The 17,609-nt window shown below is 39.5% G+C and overlaps 1 protein-coding gene across 4 annotated transcripts in view; it reads right to left on the bottom strand.

Moving 5' to 3' along the window:
• MAP4K3 (mitogen-activated protein kinase kinase kinase kinase 3) overlaps positions 1-17,605 on the bottom strand; it is a 78,420-nt gene extending 60,815 nt beyond the window's left edge. For 2 of the 4 annotated variants that reach the window (XM_088148645.1, XM_088148653.1), the window contains exons 1-3: positions 17,336-17,605; positions 4,028-4,085; positions 1,058-1,148 (exon numbers count right to left, since the gene is read on the bottom strand). In XM_088148645.1, the coding sequence (XP_088004771.1) occupies positions 1,058-1,148; positions 4,028-4,085; positions 17,336-17,443 (257 nt within the window). In that variant the 5' untranslated portion in view covers positions 17,444-17,605. The remainder of the gene's footprint in view (positions 1-1,057; positions 1,149-4,027; positions 4,086-17,335) is intronic. The other 2 variants (XM_088148661.1, XM_088148666.1) reach the window with 1 other exon arrangement.
• Between the last annotated feature and the right edge of the window lie 4 nt (positions 17,606-17,609).

Here is a 17,609-nt window from a genome sequence, read left to right as displayed (position 1 = left end):
TATTATAGGAATATGCTTCAAGATCATAAAAACATATACAGAAAGTCTTTTCTACCTCATAATTAAACAGAAGTTTATATTAAAACTTGGTACTGTTAAGCATCAAGTATGGAATTATAATCTTAGCATTACATGAAAGTTTTTTTCAAACCTATATTTTCTTTCCTAACACTGAATGTGAGACAACATAGATAAAATGTTTTTTCAACTGAACATTTTTAATTAATAAGAAATTTAATAACTGAAACCAAATGGAACTCATGACACAATCTGAAATAAGCCCAAACAAGACTTGGTCTCACATACATCGTCCTAACCTCTTCCCTGAGGTTGCACCTCTTGTGCACCCCCACACACCCTGACAAAACTGACCTGCGCAGCCCCTCTCATGCATCCCCTTGCACCCTCAGATACCCTCCCCAACCTGTGCCTCTCACACACCCTCCCCGACCCTCCCCCATAGCCCTTTGGTTCTTCCGCCCACCCGGCAGCAACCACTAATCTGCCTGCAGGCCTGGGACTTGCAACTTCCTGCTGGCTTCCCCACTGACTTTGGTTGTGAGAAACTGGCAGGAAGCCGCCTTGCTTAATAACTGTGGGATTCAGTTAATGACGGCAACTGAGACTGTAGGGATTGCCATTGCTAAGTGATGTGGTCGCACTTTATGACCGCATTGCTTAGTGATGGAAATTCTGGCCTCAATTGCAGTTGTAAGTCGAGGACTATCTGTAGTTAATATGATTAACTGATTTAATTTGTGATCGAAAATGGTGTGAAGTAGTTGGAGAAATCAGAAGGAAAAGGCAGAGTTTGTGAAGATGGGAATATACTATTTGCTGGAACAAAGGTTAGAATGTCTCATACACACCCAGGACCAGGACAACCAAGAAGTCTGAAGTGATTTGTTAACTGAAATGAGACAGTAGACAATATGAACTCCCTAGGGAGTACCAAATGCCACAGATAGTTAGAAATCCAGGGTCACATTAGGTCTTATTTTTGCAAACGTTGAACAATTTTTACATTCTTATTTTATGTACATCATAAAAATTATACCTGAGATAGCTGCCAAAATAAGCAACAATGTTTGGATGTTTACAATCTTTCATCATAATGATTTCCTGCTGCACAACAGCAAAATCTTCACCTATGAAAAAAACACCTGTTTAGCAATAAGTTTATAGAAAGAATGCCCCATTACTGACTTATCTGATAAGATTGCTGCAGAGATAATCAGGTCTATATATAAGAAGCACTTCAATCCCTTAAAATTAATTATGTAAATGTATATATTATTTCCCCATGTTATTTATCACTTCAACTTACATGTTACTCCATTTCTGAAGTTACATGATATTACACAATAAAGTTAACATTAGTAGAAAACTACAACAAAGTATGATCACCTGATATGCCAACATTCAGGTTATCAATATCTCACTAAGAAAACATGGATTAACTGTTGATATTATCCTGTTAAATAGAACACTATTAGGTATTTAAATATAGTGTCATCAATAGGATTTGGTAATTTAAATTTATTAGATATGTTGCTGCTATTGGAAATGGCTGCTCTGCACTAAATTCTTCTTCTACCACCATCGCTTAAAATTTAAAACATGGGATATGGTCCTTCATGACTCTAGGTACTGCTGATAATAGAATACCATAGGTAATCCTTGCCTAAACTTCTAGTGATAAAAAGAACAATATATCTATAGGGTTTATTTTTTGCAATCTGTATGCAGGTCAAACAAATATACCTACCATCAAGGATTAATTACTGTGTACAGGTAGTCCTTGCTTAATGACCCTTCATTTAACAACGGTTCAAAGTTATGATGGCCTTGGAACCAGGATTTGAGCTCTGTACCTGCTCACCACTGAGAGGTTTCAGCAGCGTGAAGGAACAGAGCTCAAATCCTGAAGATTTGAGGTCCATTCCTCCAGCCCCAGGATGGATATCCCCTCTGTCCATGGAGTGAAGGGCAAACCCTTTGGTGGGCTTTAGGAACTTCTGAGAGTGAAAGGGCTGCCTGCTGGGAGGATTTCAACTCCATGCTGTGCTGAAATCCTTCAGCAGACAGCTCTTTTGCTCCATCTGCTTAACAACCACAACTGGGAGTGCCCAGATTGCGGCTGTTGAGCGAAGCAGTCATGTGGGTGTCTCACTTAACAAGAGCTTTGCTCAACAACTGAGATTCTGGTCCCAATTGTGGTCGTTAGACGAGGATTACCTGTATGGCTATTTTGCTATGGGTTGGGAAACTGCAATCTGTAGCTATCACAGTTACCCAAAACAGATTACTATAGCATTATTCATATTGCATTCAAGGATATGGAATTTGGGGGCATGCAGTACAGTATTTACATGCACATTGGGAGTGAAACAACAGGAGCAGAAACTAGGAACCAGCAGCTCTGATAAATATTGTAACTGTGATTACTGAAAGTCCCTTAAATATTCATTTGTTTTCTCATGTTTTAACCAACATTTCTGATTGCTTTTCAAGCTTTTCTGTAAAGCAACAAGCAAGAAGAATATCTGTAGTTTTAAATAAAAACCTATTATCCTGATAACACCTATATTAATCTGCAGAGTAGTATTGTTACTCATGTAACAAAGCTTGCAGAGATGTGCATAGTTCATGCAATCAGCAATACACCACTTTCTAATTCAGTGCAAAAGTCTGCAGCTTCTCTGTATGTTTACCTTGGCAGTGATATTGCTACAGAAGGAAGTTTATCCATTTGCTCTTTCCTCTGTATCCTACTGTGCTAGTCTCTAGGTATTCTGTTAACTTATAAAGGACCTTGAAATACAGCCAAAGCATTACCTTCATCTATTTCTTTGCTTAGATCATCTTCTTAAATTAACACACAATTACATTATAGTGCAATCTTACTTCAAGCCTTGAACATACTACATAGAGCAAATGTTACTGGATGTGATTCTGCAATTGCCTGGTTTGACAGCAGATGGCTAAATTATGCTAATCTTATTACCATTTCTTTTTTTCTAGCTTTAATTTGAAAACCCAGAACAAAACATTCTAAACTTTTGGATGATTAAGGCAACAAAGTATCTAGCCCAATATTTTGTTCTTCCACTAGTTAACTGCCTACGGGATGTCCATAAGTTGATCATGAATGCAACAATATCTTCCTGGTCATGTTTACAGAAATGTGCTGCTGTTTAACCACTGTGACTAGTAATCACTGATTATCTTAATCTTTATCAGTTATTCTTATATAGTAAAGCATCCCTTATATAGTAAAGTTATTCTTATATATTAGTAAAGCATTCCTATTCATTTCTCCACATCATGTAAATGTTATATACATTTTTCATTTCACCTTTCCCCAGCTGCCTTTTTAAAGGTAAATACTCTCAAACATTCCTCATAGGGTATGTATCTAGATAAACAGAACAGTAAATTTTCCAAAGGGTTTCCATTTTTATTTAGATAACATTATCCTGCTTTGCTACTAAACAGCACCCAAAGCATTTGACAAAACTTACTAAAAATAAGATTAAAATATGTTTAAATCCCAGATCAAACATTGTATATTATAATACATGCAAAGAAAATCTGCAGTTAGTAACAGTGTATGTATGTATGTGTATGTGTGTGTCTCTCTCTCTATATATATAGACACACACACACACACACACACACACACACACACACACACAAAATAGAATTAACATTTTAATGGCAACTTTGTTACACTATGCAATTCAGGGGGAATTAATAACTTTAGTTTTTAAACTGAGGCCCATTTATACATCTACCCTATCTTGCCTTCCTAAGTGACACCCCTTCATGATATGGAGGCTAGTTAAATATTGTTTAAACACTGATAGAACTGCAGCTTTTGATTATTTAGGAAAATGTATAGCTAAAATCCTTATCTATACGCTACTGGGTCATTCTATCATTTAAAAAGAAAGAAAGGAAAACAAGACAGTGATAAAGCAAATACAGGAAACAGAAATTTTGAGAGCAGAAAAACAATGCTTACCTGGTTCTAATTTTATTACTTTAATTGCTGCCAGTTCACTTGTGTTAACATTCCGAGCCTATTTTTTAAAAAGAAAATTAGATAAATTAAACTGTGTTTTAAAAACACTTCAAAAATACAAATCCAGAGACTTAGACTTAAACTGAGCCATTTTCAAAATTCTGGTAGGAAGAAATTAAAAATATGTAGTTATTGCCTGATCATATGCATTTCTGTTTAAAGACCCTCAAATTGAGCTCAACTCCTAGTGACAAGGACTTCCTGTTCAAGAGAGAGAGAAAGAGAGAGATCCCCAAGTGTACAGAATAGAGAACCCTGGGGAAAGACTGGCTATAAAATATCAAAACACCATAATTAATTGTATCCCAGTAGTGGTATGGTGCAAATTATAAAAGAGTCCCTTAAGTCAATCTCACTTCTTGATTTTCTTTGGCAACCAGAAGGATTTTGCCATTTTATCTATTTCCAGAGTGTTTTTTCACTTTCCAGTCTAGTCCTGGTGGTCTCCCACTAAGCACTTCCAAGCCTTTCTAGCTCAGCCAAGCTCAGCTGGGTGTTGGCCACTGCTGTGGTGAAATTATCAAAGAGATCTAATGCTTTTAGGGTGAGGTGACTGGCTTATATCCAGGTATGACCTGAACTACTGTACTGTAAAACACTTCTGCTCTCATAAGACAGGACATCTGAACCACTCAACACAGCATTTTAAACTTCTTGAAAAGCCATTGTCAAGGTTGGGAAACCTTCTGGAACAACATGGGATATGGAATACAGGATGTAAGAGATGGGTGGGGAAGTGCTTTCTGTTCCAGTTGGCAACTCAGTTCATTTGAGCACTCCCAAGTATGTCCTTGGGGTCTGAAGAGACATATTGTGCCTAATTTTTTTAAAGGTACAGTTTGTTTATCTTGGCAATGTTTAGGCACACTGGGAAATGCAATCCTCTACTCTGCCTTGTTTCCTTCTTTTGTCCAGGATACCACTGGGCCCTATGGAAATAGAGGAAGAGGACAGGGTGGCTAGAAAACTGGCACTTTCTTTCAACATGCCTTAGAATAATAATCACCATCACCATCATCATCATATCTTGGATGCAAAATCAATTAATAACAAAAAAAGCTAAACAGTGCACCACCAAAATGGAAGATAAGGTTGGAAAATAAGATCAGCATGCTAAGATCAGATACAAGCAAGCTAGAACAGATGAAAGAAAAGAAGTTGAAGAACAAGACTACAATGAACCAGTCAATACTTGACAAAGAAGAAATAGTGCAGTTCTGGGTGTAGCGATGGGACAACCCAAATAAATACAACAAGAATGCAGCTTGCATAAAGGAGGTGGTGCATAAAGGATAAACCCTAAGAATAAAAAAGAAGCTGAAATGAAAGAACTTGTAATAACAGCAGAAATGGTGGAGAAAAGGGCAAGAAAGATCAAGAATTAGGCAGCATCAGGTGAAGATGAACTGCATGGTATTTGGTTAAAACATCTGACTGCTCTGCCCCCACTCACTACCAAGCAGTTTAACAATATACTGCAAGGAGGTGAAATTGAAGATTGGTTAACATCTGGCAAAACCTACCTGATAATGAAAGATCCAACAAAAGAGGCAGCACCAGGCAACTACAGGCCAATTACCTGCTTACCAACAACTTGCTAACTGGTTTAGTAGCTGATGCAGTCTAACAGCCTCTAGCTGAAAATAAGCTCTTTCCACCTGAGCAGAAAGGAAACTACCCAAACAGCGGAGGAACAAAAGATCAGCTCTTAATTCACAAGATGATTTTGGAAAACTGCAAGAAAAGGAAGACCAACCTGAATGTAGCTTGGATTGATTACAAGAAGGCATGACTCCCTGCCACATGATTGGATAATCAAGTGCCTAGAAATAATAGGAGTCAGCAGAAACATCATAGCACAATGGAAGACACAGTTCCTGGTCAAAGGTGATAGACTGAGAGAGGTTAATATTAAGAAAGGAATCTTTCGAGGAGACTCACTATCATCACTACTGTTTATCATTGCATTGATTCCTCTGTCAACAATACTGAACAAGTCAGTACCAAATATCAAAAACATCTGCCAGGCTATTCCACCTCCTTTACATGGATAATCTGAAGCTGTATGGAAAAACACCATGTGAAACAGAATCACTGTTCAACGCTGTCTGAATATACAGCCAAGATATTGCAATGGAGTTTGGACTGGACAAATGTGCTACTCTTACCACCAACAGGGGAAAAATAGTGAAAACTGAAGGAATCAAGATGCCCCATGGAAATAACACCAAGAGTCTGGATGAAGAAGATCACTACAAATACCTGGGCATCCTTCAAGCTGACAATATCAAGCACACTGAAGTCAAGAAGAAGGTTAGTAGTAGTGAATACATTATGAGAGTGAAGAAGATCTTAAAAGCCCAAACTCAGTGGAGGAAATACTATCAAGGCAGTTAACACTTGGGCAATTCCAGTCATTAGATATATAGCTGGAATAGTGGACTGGACTCAAGCAGAACTAGAAGCCCTGGATAGGAAGACCAGAAAAATAATAACAATGCATGATGCCCTTCATCCACACAGTGACGTTGACAGACTCTACTTACCAAGGAGCACTGGTGAGCATGGAATGTTCCAAGTACACCAGACAGTTGAAGAAGAAAAAAGGGCACTGGAAGAATATCTGAAGGACAGCGAAGAAAATGCACTGAAGCTAATACACCATGAAGGCTTACTGAATATCAAAAAAACCAAACTGGCCTATAAGAAAGACCAAATGAAGGCTAGAAAAGAGACATGGCAAGGCAAAGTATTACATAGTCAGTACACAAAAAAAACCAGCAGGCAAAGCAGATAACAAGACCTGGCAATGACTAAGAGTAGGAAAGTTGAAGAAAGTGACAGAGGGGCTAATTCTGGCTCCATAAGACCAAGCCTTAAGAACAAATGCATACAAAGCCAGAATCGAGAAGATAGCAACAGAGAGCAAATGCCGCTTCTGCAAAGAAGCTGAAGAAACAGTGGACCACCTAGTGAGCTGTTGCAAGAAGATCGCACAGCCTGACTGTAAACAACGGCATGACAAAGAAGCAACAATGGTGCATTGGAATATCTGTAAAAAATACCATTTGACTGCAAGAGAGAACTGGTGGGACCACAAAACAGACAAAGTAATAGAAAATGAAGAAGCTAAAGTGCTCTGGGACTTCAGAATTCCAACAGACAAGCATCTGCCACATAGCACCCAGACTTAACAACTGTTGATAAGAAAGACAAAAAAGTCTGGTTAGTGGACACTGCAATATCTGGAGAAAGCAAAATAGAAGAGAAAGAACTGGAGAAAATCACAAAATACAAAGCCCTGCAAATAGAAGTAGAATGACTGTGGCAAAAGAAAGCAAAGATAGTACCAATAGTAATAGGTGCCTTGGGTGCAATCCCAAAACATCTGGAGTACCACTTGAACACCATTGGCACTGACAAAATTACAGTGGAACCTCAGTTTACGAACTTAATTCGTTCCGTGACTCTGGTCGCACCTCGAATTGGTCGCAACCCGAAGCAAATTTCCCCATAAGTTTCAATGTAATTACCGTTAATCCGTTCCGGTGTGGAGGACAGGGAGGCGGCTATTGCTTGGAGGGAGAGTCCCCCTCCCTACGACCACGTGTCAGGGGTGGAAAATGGCCACGGACCACGTGTCAGGGGCGGAAAAATGGCCGTGGACCACGTGTCAGGGGCGGAAAAATGGCCACGGACCATGTGTCAGGGGCGGAAAATGGCCGCGGACCACATGTCAGGGGCGGAAAAATGGCCGCGGACCATGTCACGGGAGGGAAAATGGCCACGTATTCTGTTCGTACCCCGAGGCGGAGTTCGCAAACTGAAGCAAAATTTTGCGGCCGGAGCTGGTCGTAACCCGAAAAGTTCGTTAACAGAAGCGTTCGTTACCCGAGGTTCCACTGTACCATCAGTCAATTGCAAGAGGCAGCTTTACTTGAAACAATTTACATTCTGTGACGATATCTCTAACACCATCAAATAACAATATCTGCCTATCCCAGCTCTTTAGGAAGGACTTGATAGGTGGATAAAAATGCCAAATCCAATCTAAACAACTGGCTGACTGGGTGACCAACAATAATAATTTATTAAATGTATATGCCGCCTGACTCCTAGCAGCTCTGATATTGGACATGCACGTGCATGCATATAGGGAGTGGAGAATCTTCTTTTGGGCAGCTGGTTTTGTGGATGAGGGTGAACATGTGTGAGAAAGATTTGCCTGCTTTGTATGTATGTGTTAGGCCTCATCACTTCTCAGATTCAGAAGGTCCCTCAAGACCTGGTTATGCCAGCAGGCCTAGGGACCCTAGGGGATGAGTGAACTAGTGAGGTAGCTTCATTATTATTATCCCATCTACTATTCTTTGTTTTAGCTCTGTTCTTATAGTTTTTAATGCTTTTTTAAATAATAATGATAATGGTTTTAGGTATTTATTGTCTTAGCTTGTTGTATGCTGCCCAGAGTCGTTTGTTTTGTGAGATGGGTGGCTACATAAATCAGACAAACAAACAAACAAACAAACAAACAAAACATTTATATAACTGCCCATCTTATATCAAACTCTGGATGGCTCACAACCAACAGTTAAAACAACATAAATATACATATATCTATTAAAACCATGAACATTAAAACCTGGCACCAAGTTAAACTTTCACATGCAATCCATCACTAATGCTCTCATCAAGCCCACCCTATCCCAGTCCTTGGGAAAAAAGCCAGGCCTTAAGTGCTTTTTGGAAGGCTAGGAGAGTGGAGGCCTGCTGAAGTTCAGGGGGAAGGGTGTCCCATAGTGTAGGGGCTGCCACGGAAAAGGAATGCTTCCTAGATCCCATAACATGGCAATGTTTAAGGGAAGGGACTAGAAGCGTCCCCACCCTATCTGATCTGGTAGGATGGGTAGATGTCCTTACGGAGAGGTGGTCCAAGAGATAACCTGGCTCTGTGCCATATAGGGATTTAAAGGTAATAACGAGCACCTTGAATTGTACCTGGAAGGAAACCGGGAGCCAGTGCAACTTGCGCAACAGAGGTGTTACATGGGTCAACCTAGGGGCACCCATTGCTGTGTGTGCCACTGCATTCTAGACCAGTTGTAGCTTCCGAGTGGTTTTATTTACTTATTAAATTTGACAGGGTGACCCCTGTCTTCAAGGGCAGCCCCATATAGAATGCGTTGCAGTAATCCAAACAGGAAGTGACCAAGGCATGAGTGACCGTGAGCATCTTCCTTGTCTTTAGGAAAGCCAATATAAAAAACTTCCTTCAGACTCCTGTGGACAAGGGGCTATTGAAACTTCAGCTCATATCCTGTTATATTGTATCCTAAGGATCCTAGGAGCTGCCTTATAACTCCTTACCTGGTAAAATACCCAGAAAATGATGTTTTTAATGTACAGTTATTAAGTCAGTATGATTTAGTTCTTTAAACATAGCCAAATTCTATTATACTTCCTGTAAAATCTGACACATCTTGACTGCTCACCAATAAACCAACCACCAATTGTAACACTCTTATCCTGTTTTGTGATCTTATTTTTATTTTTAATATGTTTTATTTTTAACTCTGGTCTGTGACCGTAATAAACTCTAAGACTGTAGTACAGTGAGAGGAATTTGTAGATTCTCAATATAAAATAAACTACTGAAAAAATATCAACAGTAGCTGGATGAAATACTGTCCCATTTGCCATCAATATTTCTGCCTTTAAATAAAAAATAACTATCAACTGCCAACAGCAGAATTAAGGACTCAAAAGCCAAAAGAGAACGGAAAAGTAAAATTCAATTTTGCCTCAAAAATAATGTTTCACACAATTCTATATTGTAATAGTTTTATGCAATGATATTGTTCTTAGCTGCTTTAAGCATGGTGGTGGGAAATTAAGTTAGAAGCTTAACAAATATGATCTAAAAGTGCAAATCTGGTTAATTTCACCAGTCCCTAGCTATACTATTCAACTGGATGGTCTAGGTAGCATAATAACAACATAATTCTATACATGCCTACTCAGAATATAGTGGTTTAATAGCATTTACTCCCAGTAAATTTTCATCAGATTTAAGTCAATTGTGGCATTACCTATAATTCTTTCTTCTGTCCAGAGCTTATTCTCTGAATTCTCCCCTCCACATAAGAGATTTCTGTACATAATGAGAGGTTCTCCTTGCCAGATTTTATTACTAAGTATCTTAGCTCAATTTTGAATAGTATTTAGCATTTACAAGTAGTCCTTGCTTAACAACCATTTGTTCAGTGACCTCTCAAAGTTATGATAGTGCTGAACAAATGGGATTTATGCTCGATCCTTGAAGTTATGGCTGTTGCAGTGCCCCTGCAGTCATGTGATCAAAATTTGGGTGCTTGGCAGCCCCCCGCATTTATGACTGCAGGGTGTACTTCAACTCCCCCACCCGCCTATATCCCCCCCACCTCTGTTCTTTTGGCCACCCTGTGCACTGCTGCCCCTAGCTGACTTTCACTGTTTTCTTCTTCCTGCTGCTGGGAAGGCCTCCCGCAGCCAGCAGCTGCCTTAAGAAGGGCCAGGTCAGGTGTCCCACGTCAGCAGTGGGAGGAAGAAGACAGTGAAGATCAGCTGGGAGCAGCAGGGGTGGCAGAGCACAGGGTGGCAGGAGTGGTGGAGCCTGGGGCAGCCAAAAGGGCAGAGATGGGGGAGATAGGTGGGTGGGGGGAGCTGAAGTGGAGGCAAGTGCAGCAGGGCAGGAGAAGCATGAGGTCCTGGCTTAATGACAGTGTGGTCCTGATCTAACAACTGCAACTAGGACTACTGAATTTGCCATCACTAAGTGGTGCGGTCGTGTGATGTTTTGCCTAATGACCACATCGCTTAGCGACAGAAATTCTGGTCCCAATTAGGATTATTAAGCAAGGACTACCTGTGCTGAACAATATGCTCCCTTGAAAATTGATTAGGACCACTAATCAATTTAATTAAGATACCCTCATATAAGCTACCCAAGAAAAGTTTGGAAGCACAAAAAATAAGTCTTATATAAGCAAGTACATGGCAGGGATTGGTAGTTCTCCCGATGTTAAACTCCATTTCCTATTACATCTTCCAGCACGAGCAACAGTCTAGATGATGGGGAATTAGAGTCCAACAACATCTGGAGGACTGCAGGCTATAAAATCCTGCTGTGCTGAACAGTACATTAATTTTCATTTTTCTTGTTTTAGAGAAAAAAAAAGATGACACTGTTTAAGGAAGCATGTCATTACTAGATAAAATATAACTTTTTCCACACATTCACAGTATTCTTCTGCCCATTAGAAAAAGACTGATAACCTTCCCTTCTGAGAGTTAATATATTTGGTCTGTTTTCAAGTATATTCTATAGTCATTTCATGACATGGGAATGAATTCTGTGAAAGGTTTCAGCATATAATAGGATGAGAAATCAACTTAATTTTTTCAAATTTCAGAAACTGAGTTTGTCTCCTTGGATCGAACTTTATCCATTTTTTTTATTTTTTATTTTTAGAGATACTTTGAGGAGTAAAAACAGAAAAAAGAAATAGAAAGAAGAGGGAAACAAGAGAATACATTAAAGATTTGCCAAACATAAACATTACAGGTAGTCCTCAATTTATGACCATTCGTTTAGCAACCATTCAAAAGTTATGACAGCACTGAAAAAAGTGACTTACGACCAATCCTTGCTTTTACAATTGTCGCAGTGTCCCTGCGGTCACGTGATAAAAATTCGGGCACTTAGCAACCAGCCTGTATTTATGTCGGGTGCAGTGTCCTGGGGTCACATGATTGCCCTTTGCAACTTTTCCAGCTGGCTTCTGAGAAGCCAAATCAATGGGGAACCATGTGATTCGCTTAATGACTGCGTGATTTGCTTAACAAGCATGTGATTCACTTAATGACCGCCACAAACAATGTCATAAAATCGGGTGTGTAATGCCTCACTTAATGATCACACTGCTTAACGATGAATTTTCTAGTCCCTATTGTGGTCGTAAGTCAAGGATTACTTGTACATAAAGAATTTACAAAATATTGAAAGAAAAAAGAAAAAAACCTTCCACTATTATTTGTACAATTCACATTAAAATTATAAAGATTGTCACATAAAAGTTTAGCAGTTTAAAAACTGATATTAGAATCTGATGACAGGTTGACAAAAGCAGCCGAAATGATAAGAATTAACAATTAAAAGTTAACAAGAACATTGAATTAATCTGAAACGATCCATCCTAAACTTTATGGTAAATCAGGCAAAAATCTAGTGTTTTAAAACCTTATGTTAAAAGAAATCCAAACTTTAGATGTGGCAGAAGGTTATGTGCCGAGTTTCCAAATTAAATTAAGGTTAGTATCAGACTTTTTTTTTTATATGAACTTATTTTTGACATTGATGTATACCTCCAAATCTTAATGTACCAGTCTTCTAGTAAAGGAATCCTAAAATGAACCATTCTCCAAAATTGTTGAGCTTTGTGACTTTGCCATCAGGTATGGAAGATTGATCCAACCTGATTGTCATGTTTCCAGCAGTTCTTTAATATGCATTTTGGAAGAAAACACTGGAGTAATATACCAACAAAAAAACACCCCCTTATATAGTTTTCTCTAAGTGTAACATTCACAGTAAACTTGTCTAGTTGCACCATCATATGCATATATACAGTATTGTGAGATAGCAATCATAAATCAGGTTGCAGAGGCAAAGAATCATCTGCATCTAGATTTCATTAGTCAAGCTAATGTCCTGTGTTTTAAAACATTTTTTAAAAAACCTTTAGAACATAAACTGGAAAACTGTTTCCTCCAGATAATCCTTGACTATTTGTCATTCTAACTGAGACTGATGGGAATTGGGGCACAACAATTTCTAAAGGGCAACATATTTTTTCACATATTTTAGATGGCAATAAAAATGAGGATTGCACTTTATTTCCCCCATCAAAGGCTTATTCCTTCAAAGGTAATCTGTCAAGGGCCACATATCAATAGTGGGTGTGACTTAAGTAAGCAGTGAGTGGACCAGAGCCAAACGCTGGTAAGGCTCTCCCTTTCTAAAATCTCTCTCTCTTTGCCTCCCTCTCTCACTCCATTCCAAGCAACAGGCTATCAGTGAAGGAATAAATAGCATTTATTAGAGGTCTGAACTGATAATTTACCAAGAGATTTTTGAAAGCAAGCTAAGGCTGCCCATCCCTAGTCCAAATACACAATTATATTTAGACGAACATGCTGAACAAAATTTAATTCTGCTCAAAATGCATACCTTTCCATTTGAATGCCTGGCTGAGGTGTATCCCTGATCCCAATTTAAGTCCACTGTGCAACTGTTTATAGTTAATGATTATCATCAGTTTAATTTATGGTATTACAGGTAGTCATCAGGTTATGACCATTTGTTCAAGACCATTCAAAGTTACGATGGCAATGAACAAAAGGTAGTTACAACCAGTCCTCAAAGTTCTAGCCGTTGCAGTGGCCCGGCATCATGTAATCATGTAATCAAAATTTGGGCACCTGGCAACCGTCACACATTTACGATTGGTCACAGAATCCCACAGTCACATTCTCCTGCCCTGCACAACTGCCTCTGCTTCAACTCCCCCCTCCCCCTATCTCCCCCCCCACTTCGGTCCTTTTGGCCGCCCTGCACTCCACTACCTACTCCTGCCGACCCCACTGCCGCCCCCAGCTGATCTTTGCCATCTTCTTCCTTCCATTGCTGGCCCTGGATCCAGGCGCAGTCCCAGTCAACAACTGCACTCTGGACTGCCATCGCTAAGTGGCGCGGTCATGTGATGTTGCTTAATGACGGCTTCCCTTAGCAATGGAAATTCCAGTCCTAATTAGGATCATAACCTGAGGACTACCTGTAGATATTGTGGATGTTTTATTGTTACAAAGTTTACTGTGGATGGTTTAGTGTTTATATTGTTCACCCTGGATGTTTTGTTGCTTCATGTTGTATATTGTGAATGTTTTATTGTTTTACACAGTTACGTAGTACTGTGGATATTTTTATTATTTTTTGCAAGTCACTATAAGGCTGAACAGCTCAATAAATAAATAAATGTAGAATGAAAAGAATGATTATTGCTAGACACAGTCTTAAAAATATATACCCTTTTTCAATAACATAGCTTTCAGTTCTGCTAATGTAATACTAACCATTAGTAGTTACATCTGGGAATAAATTCTCAAACTAAAGTGTCACATTTCACAATATATTTTGAAATCATGCTAAAAATGGAAAATTTAAATGCAACATATTGAAAAATATTAGACCAATTGTACAGGTTTGTGAAACAGCTACAACTGGTTATACCCTCTATTTGGAAAGCCTTTGGGCACTGAGAGTGCCATAGCCCAAACAAAGAAACATTTTAATTGATTTGAGGCATTAATATTAGTCAATTGCCTAATTAACATGTTTTGAGTATATTTAGTAGCTAAACACTATTACAGAAACCAGTAAGACTCTGCTTTCATACATCTTGCGCCACAGAAGTAAAATAAAGAATTATACCAGAACTTGATGCCTAAGCAAAGTTTTTCTTTTAATGCAGTAGGAATATTGGGTAAAGTGTTTGTATGCAAATATGCATGCAAACCATTATGCTTGTGGGTGCACACCAACCCATTCCTTCCACTTAGGACATCTTAGCATGACATCTTAGTATAGGATAGGTATGGACATCTTTTTAAAGCAGCAGCATTCTCTATTACTTGTCTCCCTGTATTGCTTTTGAGTGTTTGTGATTTTGATGTTGTAGTGTATTGGAACTGGTCCTTGCTGGTTGCCATAATCAAGTTGCTCTTTGTCATTGGCAAGCATTTTGTGGCCCCTGCTCAGCAACAGTGTTTTATTAATTAACCATAGACTGTATTGATTAAAGAAAGTTTAATCAACTATAGATGGCCTTTCAACTAATTCCAGTTTCACAATCTTGTTTGTTTTTCATTATGGCATGTAATAGAAAACCAGTGTTAAAATAATCTGAATACAATTTATCTAAGCGTGTACTTCTAAGCTTTATCTAATGTATTATGTCAACATTTTACATGAACACTTCTGTAACTATTCAACACTTTAAAAAGAATGTCTTTATCAGAGGATGCAAATACTTTTGTCCAATAAAGGATGAAATTCAAATGCTTAATTGAAGAACAGCAGAAATAAGTAAAGTTAGTAAATCCTTGCTTAATAGTTTGAAATTAAGCTAGCAATACTTTACACAGTTTTTTTTTCTTTAATAGCCTGAAATTGTGTTTTAGGAAAATGGAAAGTTAGATACAGGAAAACGTAAACAATTGTTTCATACTTTTCTTTCAGCTTTAAAATTGCAGAGTTAAAAATCTCTCTGCTAGTTTGAAGAAACTGTGAATGCAGAGTCTTGAAATCATGAAAGTCTCTAAAAGTTCAATTAAAAATGATGAGACTCCTCCCAAATGCTTTGTTACTTTTTTAGTTCAGCCTCAAAACCACCTTAATAAGCTATTATAACTCTGAAAGTTTACCATTGCCTTTATCCTCCTTAAAGATGGCAAACAAAGACTGCAAAAGTTCCTGGCTACTACCTCTGACTCATATTTCAGAGTCATGTCTTAGTCTCTTATTTAATGTCAAGAGCTCCATTCATGATTTTATCTCCCAAAGTTCTCCTGAGCATCTGTTCTCCTGCCATACTGCAAACAAAGATTTAAAACTCTGGGATATAGATCTGTACATAAAAGCCTTAAAATATATTTAGTAATCTCTCTGTTGCTATTCTTTCTCATAATAGTTTTTTCATTACTTGGAAAGACTAGATAAGGATGGTAAGACAAAAGAGATGCTGAAGAAAAAAACTATACAATAAAATTTTCATTAAATCACACATCCTATTTTTATATCTTATAAAGATATCTTTATAACTTGAATAAAAAGCATGCTTGAACATTGATTTATCAAACCAAGATACTTTAAGAAAAGAGAAAATGAAGTTCATCTATTCACATGGAGATATAAATAACTCTAAATTGTCCCTTCCATTTCTCACTGCGCTGCTGTGTTGAGAACTGTCCTACTTTGCTAAATGCCTAATGGCATTTTTGGATTGGGATTGGGCCTCTTTACAATACTTCTAACAGGTATCCAAAAGAGATACTCCTATCACTTAATCTCCCTTTCTGGAAATGGGAGAGTCAAGGAGAAGGGGAAAGGCAGATACCCTGCTTTTGAAAATATATTGACAGCTTCTATCAGGAAAGAAAACCATTTAGGCTCAGAGCTCAGTTGGACACCAAATTATTTCTGGGACTGTCAAAATAATTATCAGTTGATGTATTTCTTGGGGAGAAAAGCAAACTTTACAGCACTGATTTTGGAGGAAGAGAGGATGAAAAAAATGACTAGGAAGAAAATTAGCACTGTATGAATTATCATAGATCTCAGGAAGATTCTGACTGATGGGCCCTGCGGAAGGAATAAATTGAGATGGATTATTCAGAGGCAGGTTTTACTGACAAACCTGGCTGGGAAGGCTGTGCCTAGTCTGAATGTACCCTATGGGAAGGAGAAACCCCAGACAGATTGGGGAAGATCTGCACTGACGAAAGACCAGCCTATATGAAGGAGGGCTGCAGGCTGGCTCACCTTGGCAAGCATAGAAGCAAAGGCTCACACGGACAAGTTGGGCCTTGGCCCTTATGATCTGTGTTACAAGCCGGTTTCCCTCTATCACCATGCCTGACCTCATGTGCCGGAGGTAAAGGGAACAGATTCCTTACAGAGTTAACTTAAATTGACAGGTTAGTCATGCCGAAAAGCTTTTTAAGGGCTTTTTGGTGCTGGTAGTGTCATAATGCCAACTCAGAAGGAAGAAATCTGTACGGCAGACCATCCACTCCCCCCAAAGTTAGAAGGGAGCACCATGGAGAGTGACACCTCAGCTGCATTCATAAGACAGAAAGAGAGCCTGATTTGAGGATGAGAGTCAAACCCACCCTGTAACTGGGCTGGGGAAGAGAAAAGGGGCTATAGTTATCAGGGGGAAGGGAGAGGAAATGCTGTTGAAATAAGTTACCCAGGCCAGAAAATTCGCAGGTGGAGGAAGGGCCACCCCAAAGCACCTTCCCCAAGAGGGAAGGCGGGGGAAGAGTTGGCGAGGTTGCCCGACGACGGGCGGGTGTCGGGGTGGAGGACTTCTGCAGGCTGAAGAGCGACGGGAGCCGAGGGAAGCAGCCCCCTCTCCCTTCATCGCTCACCTTGTAGACATCGCCGTAGGTGCCACTGCCGATGCGCTGGATGAGCTCGAAGTCCTCCTGGGGGTTCCTGCGGGACAGGTCGCACACCCGCCCCCCGCCGACACTCATGCTGCGCCGCCTCCCGGAGCACGCAGGTGCCCCCTCACTCCGCTCCGTCGCAGCCCCCGGGAGGACGAGGTGGGGGAAGGGAAGGAAGGAAAGAGGGTGAGCAGGTGGGTAGGGGGAAAGGGGGGGAGGAGGAGGAGGGAGAAGACGACTCGGAGCGATCACCACC

Source organism: Python bivittatus, unplaced genomic scaffold, assembly GCF_059951505.1.
Source record: "Python bivittatus isolate LINGU-HERP-01145 unplaced genomic scaffold, Pbiv_v1 ctg000020_np1212, whole genome shotgun sequence".
In the NCBI taxonomy this organism is placed as follows: domain Eukaryota; kingdom Metazoa; phylum Chordata; class Lepidosauria; order Squamata; family Pythonidae; genus Python; species Python bivittatus.
Note: the sequence above shows the minus strand (reverse complement) of the source record. Positions and strands in the feature narration are given on the sequence as shown.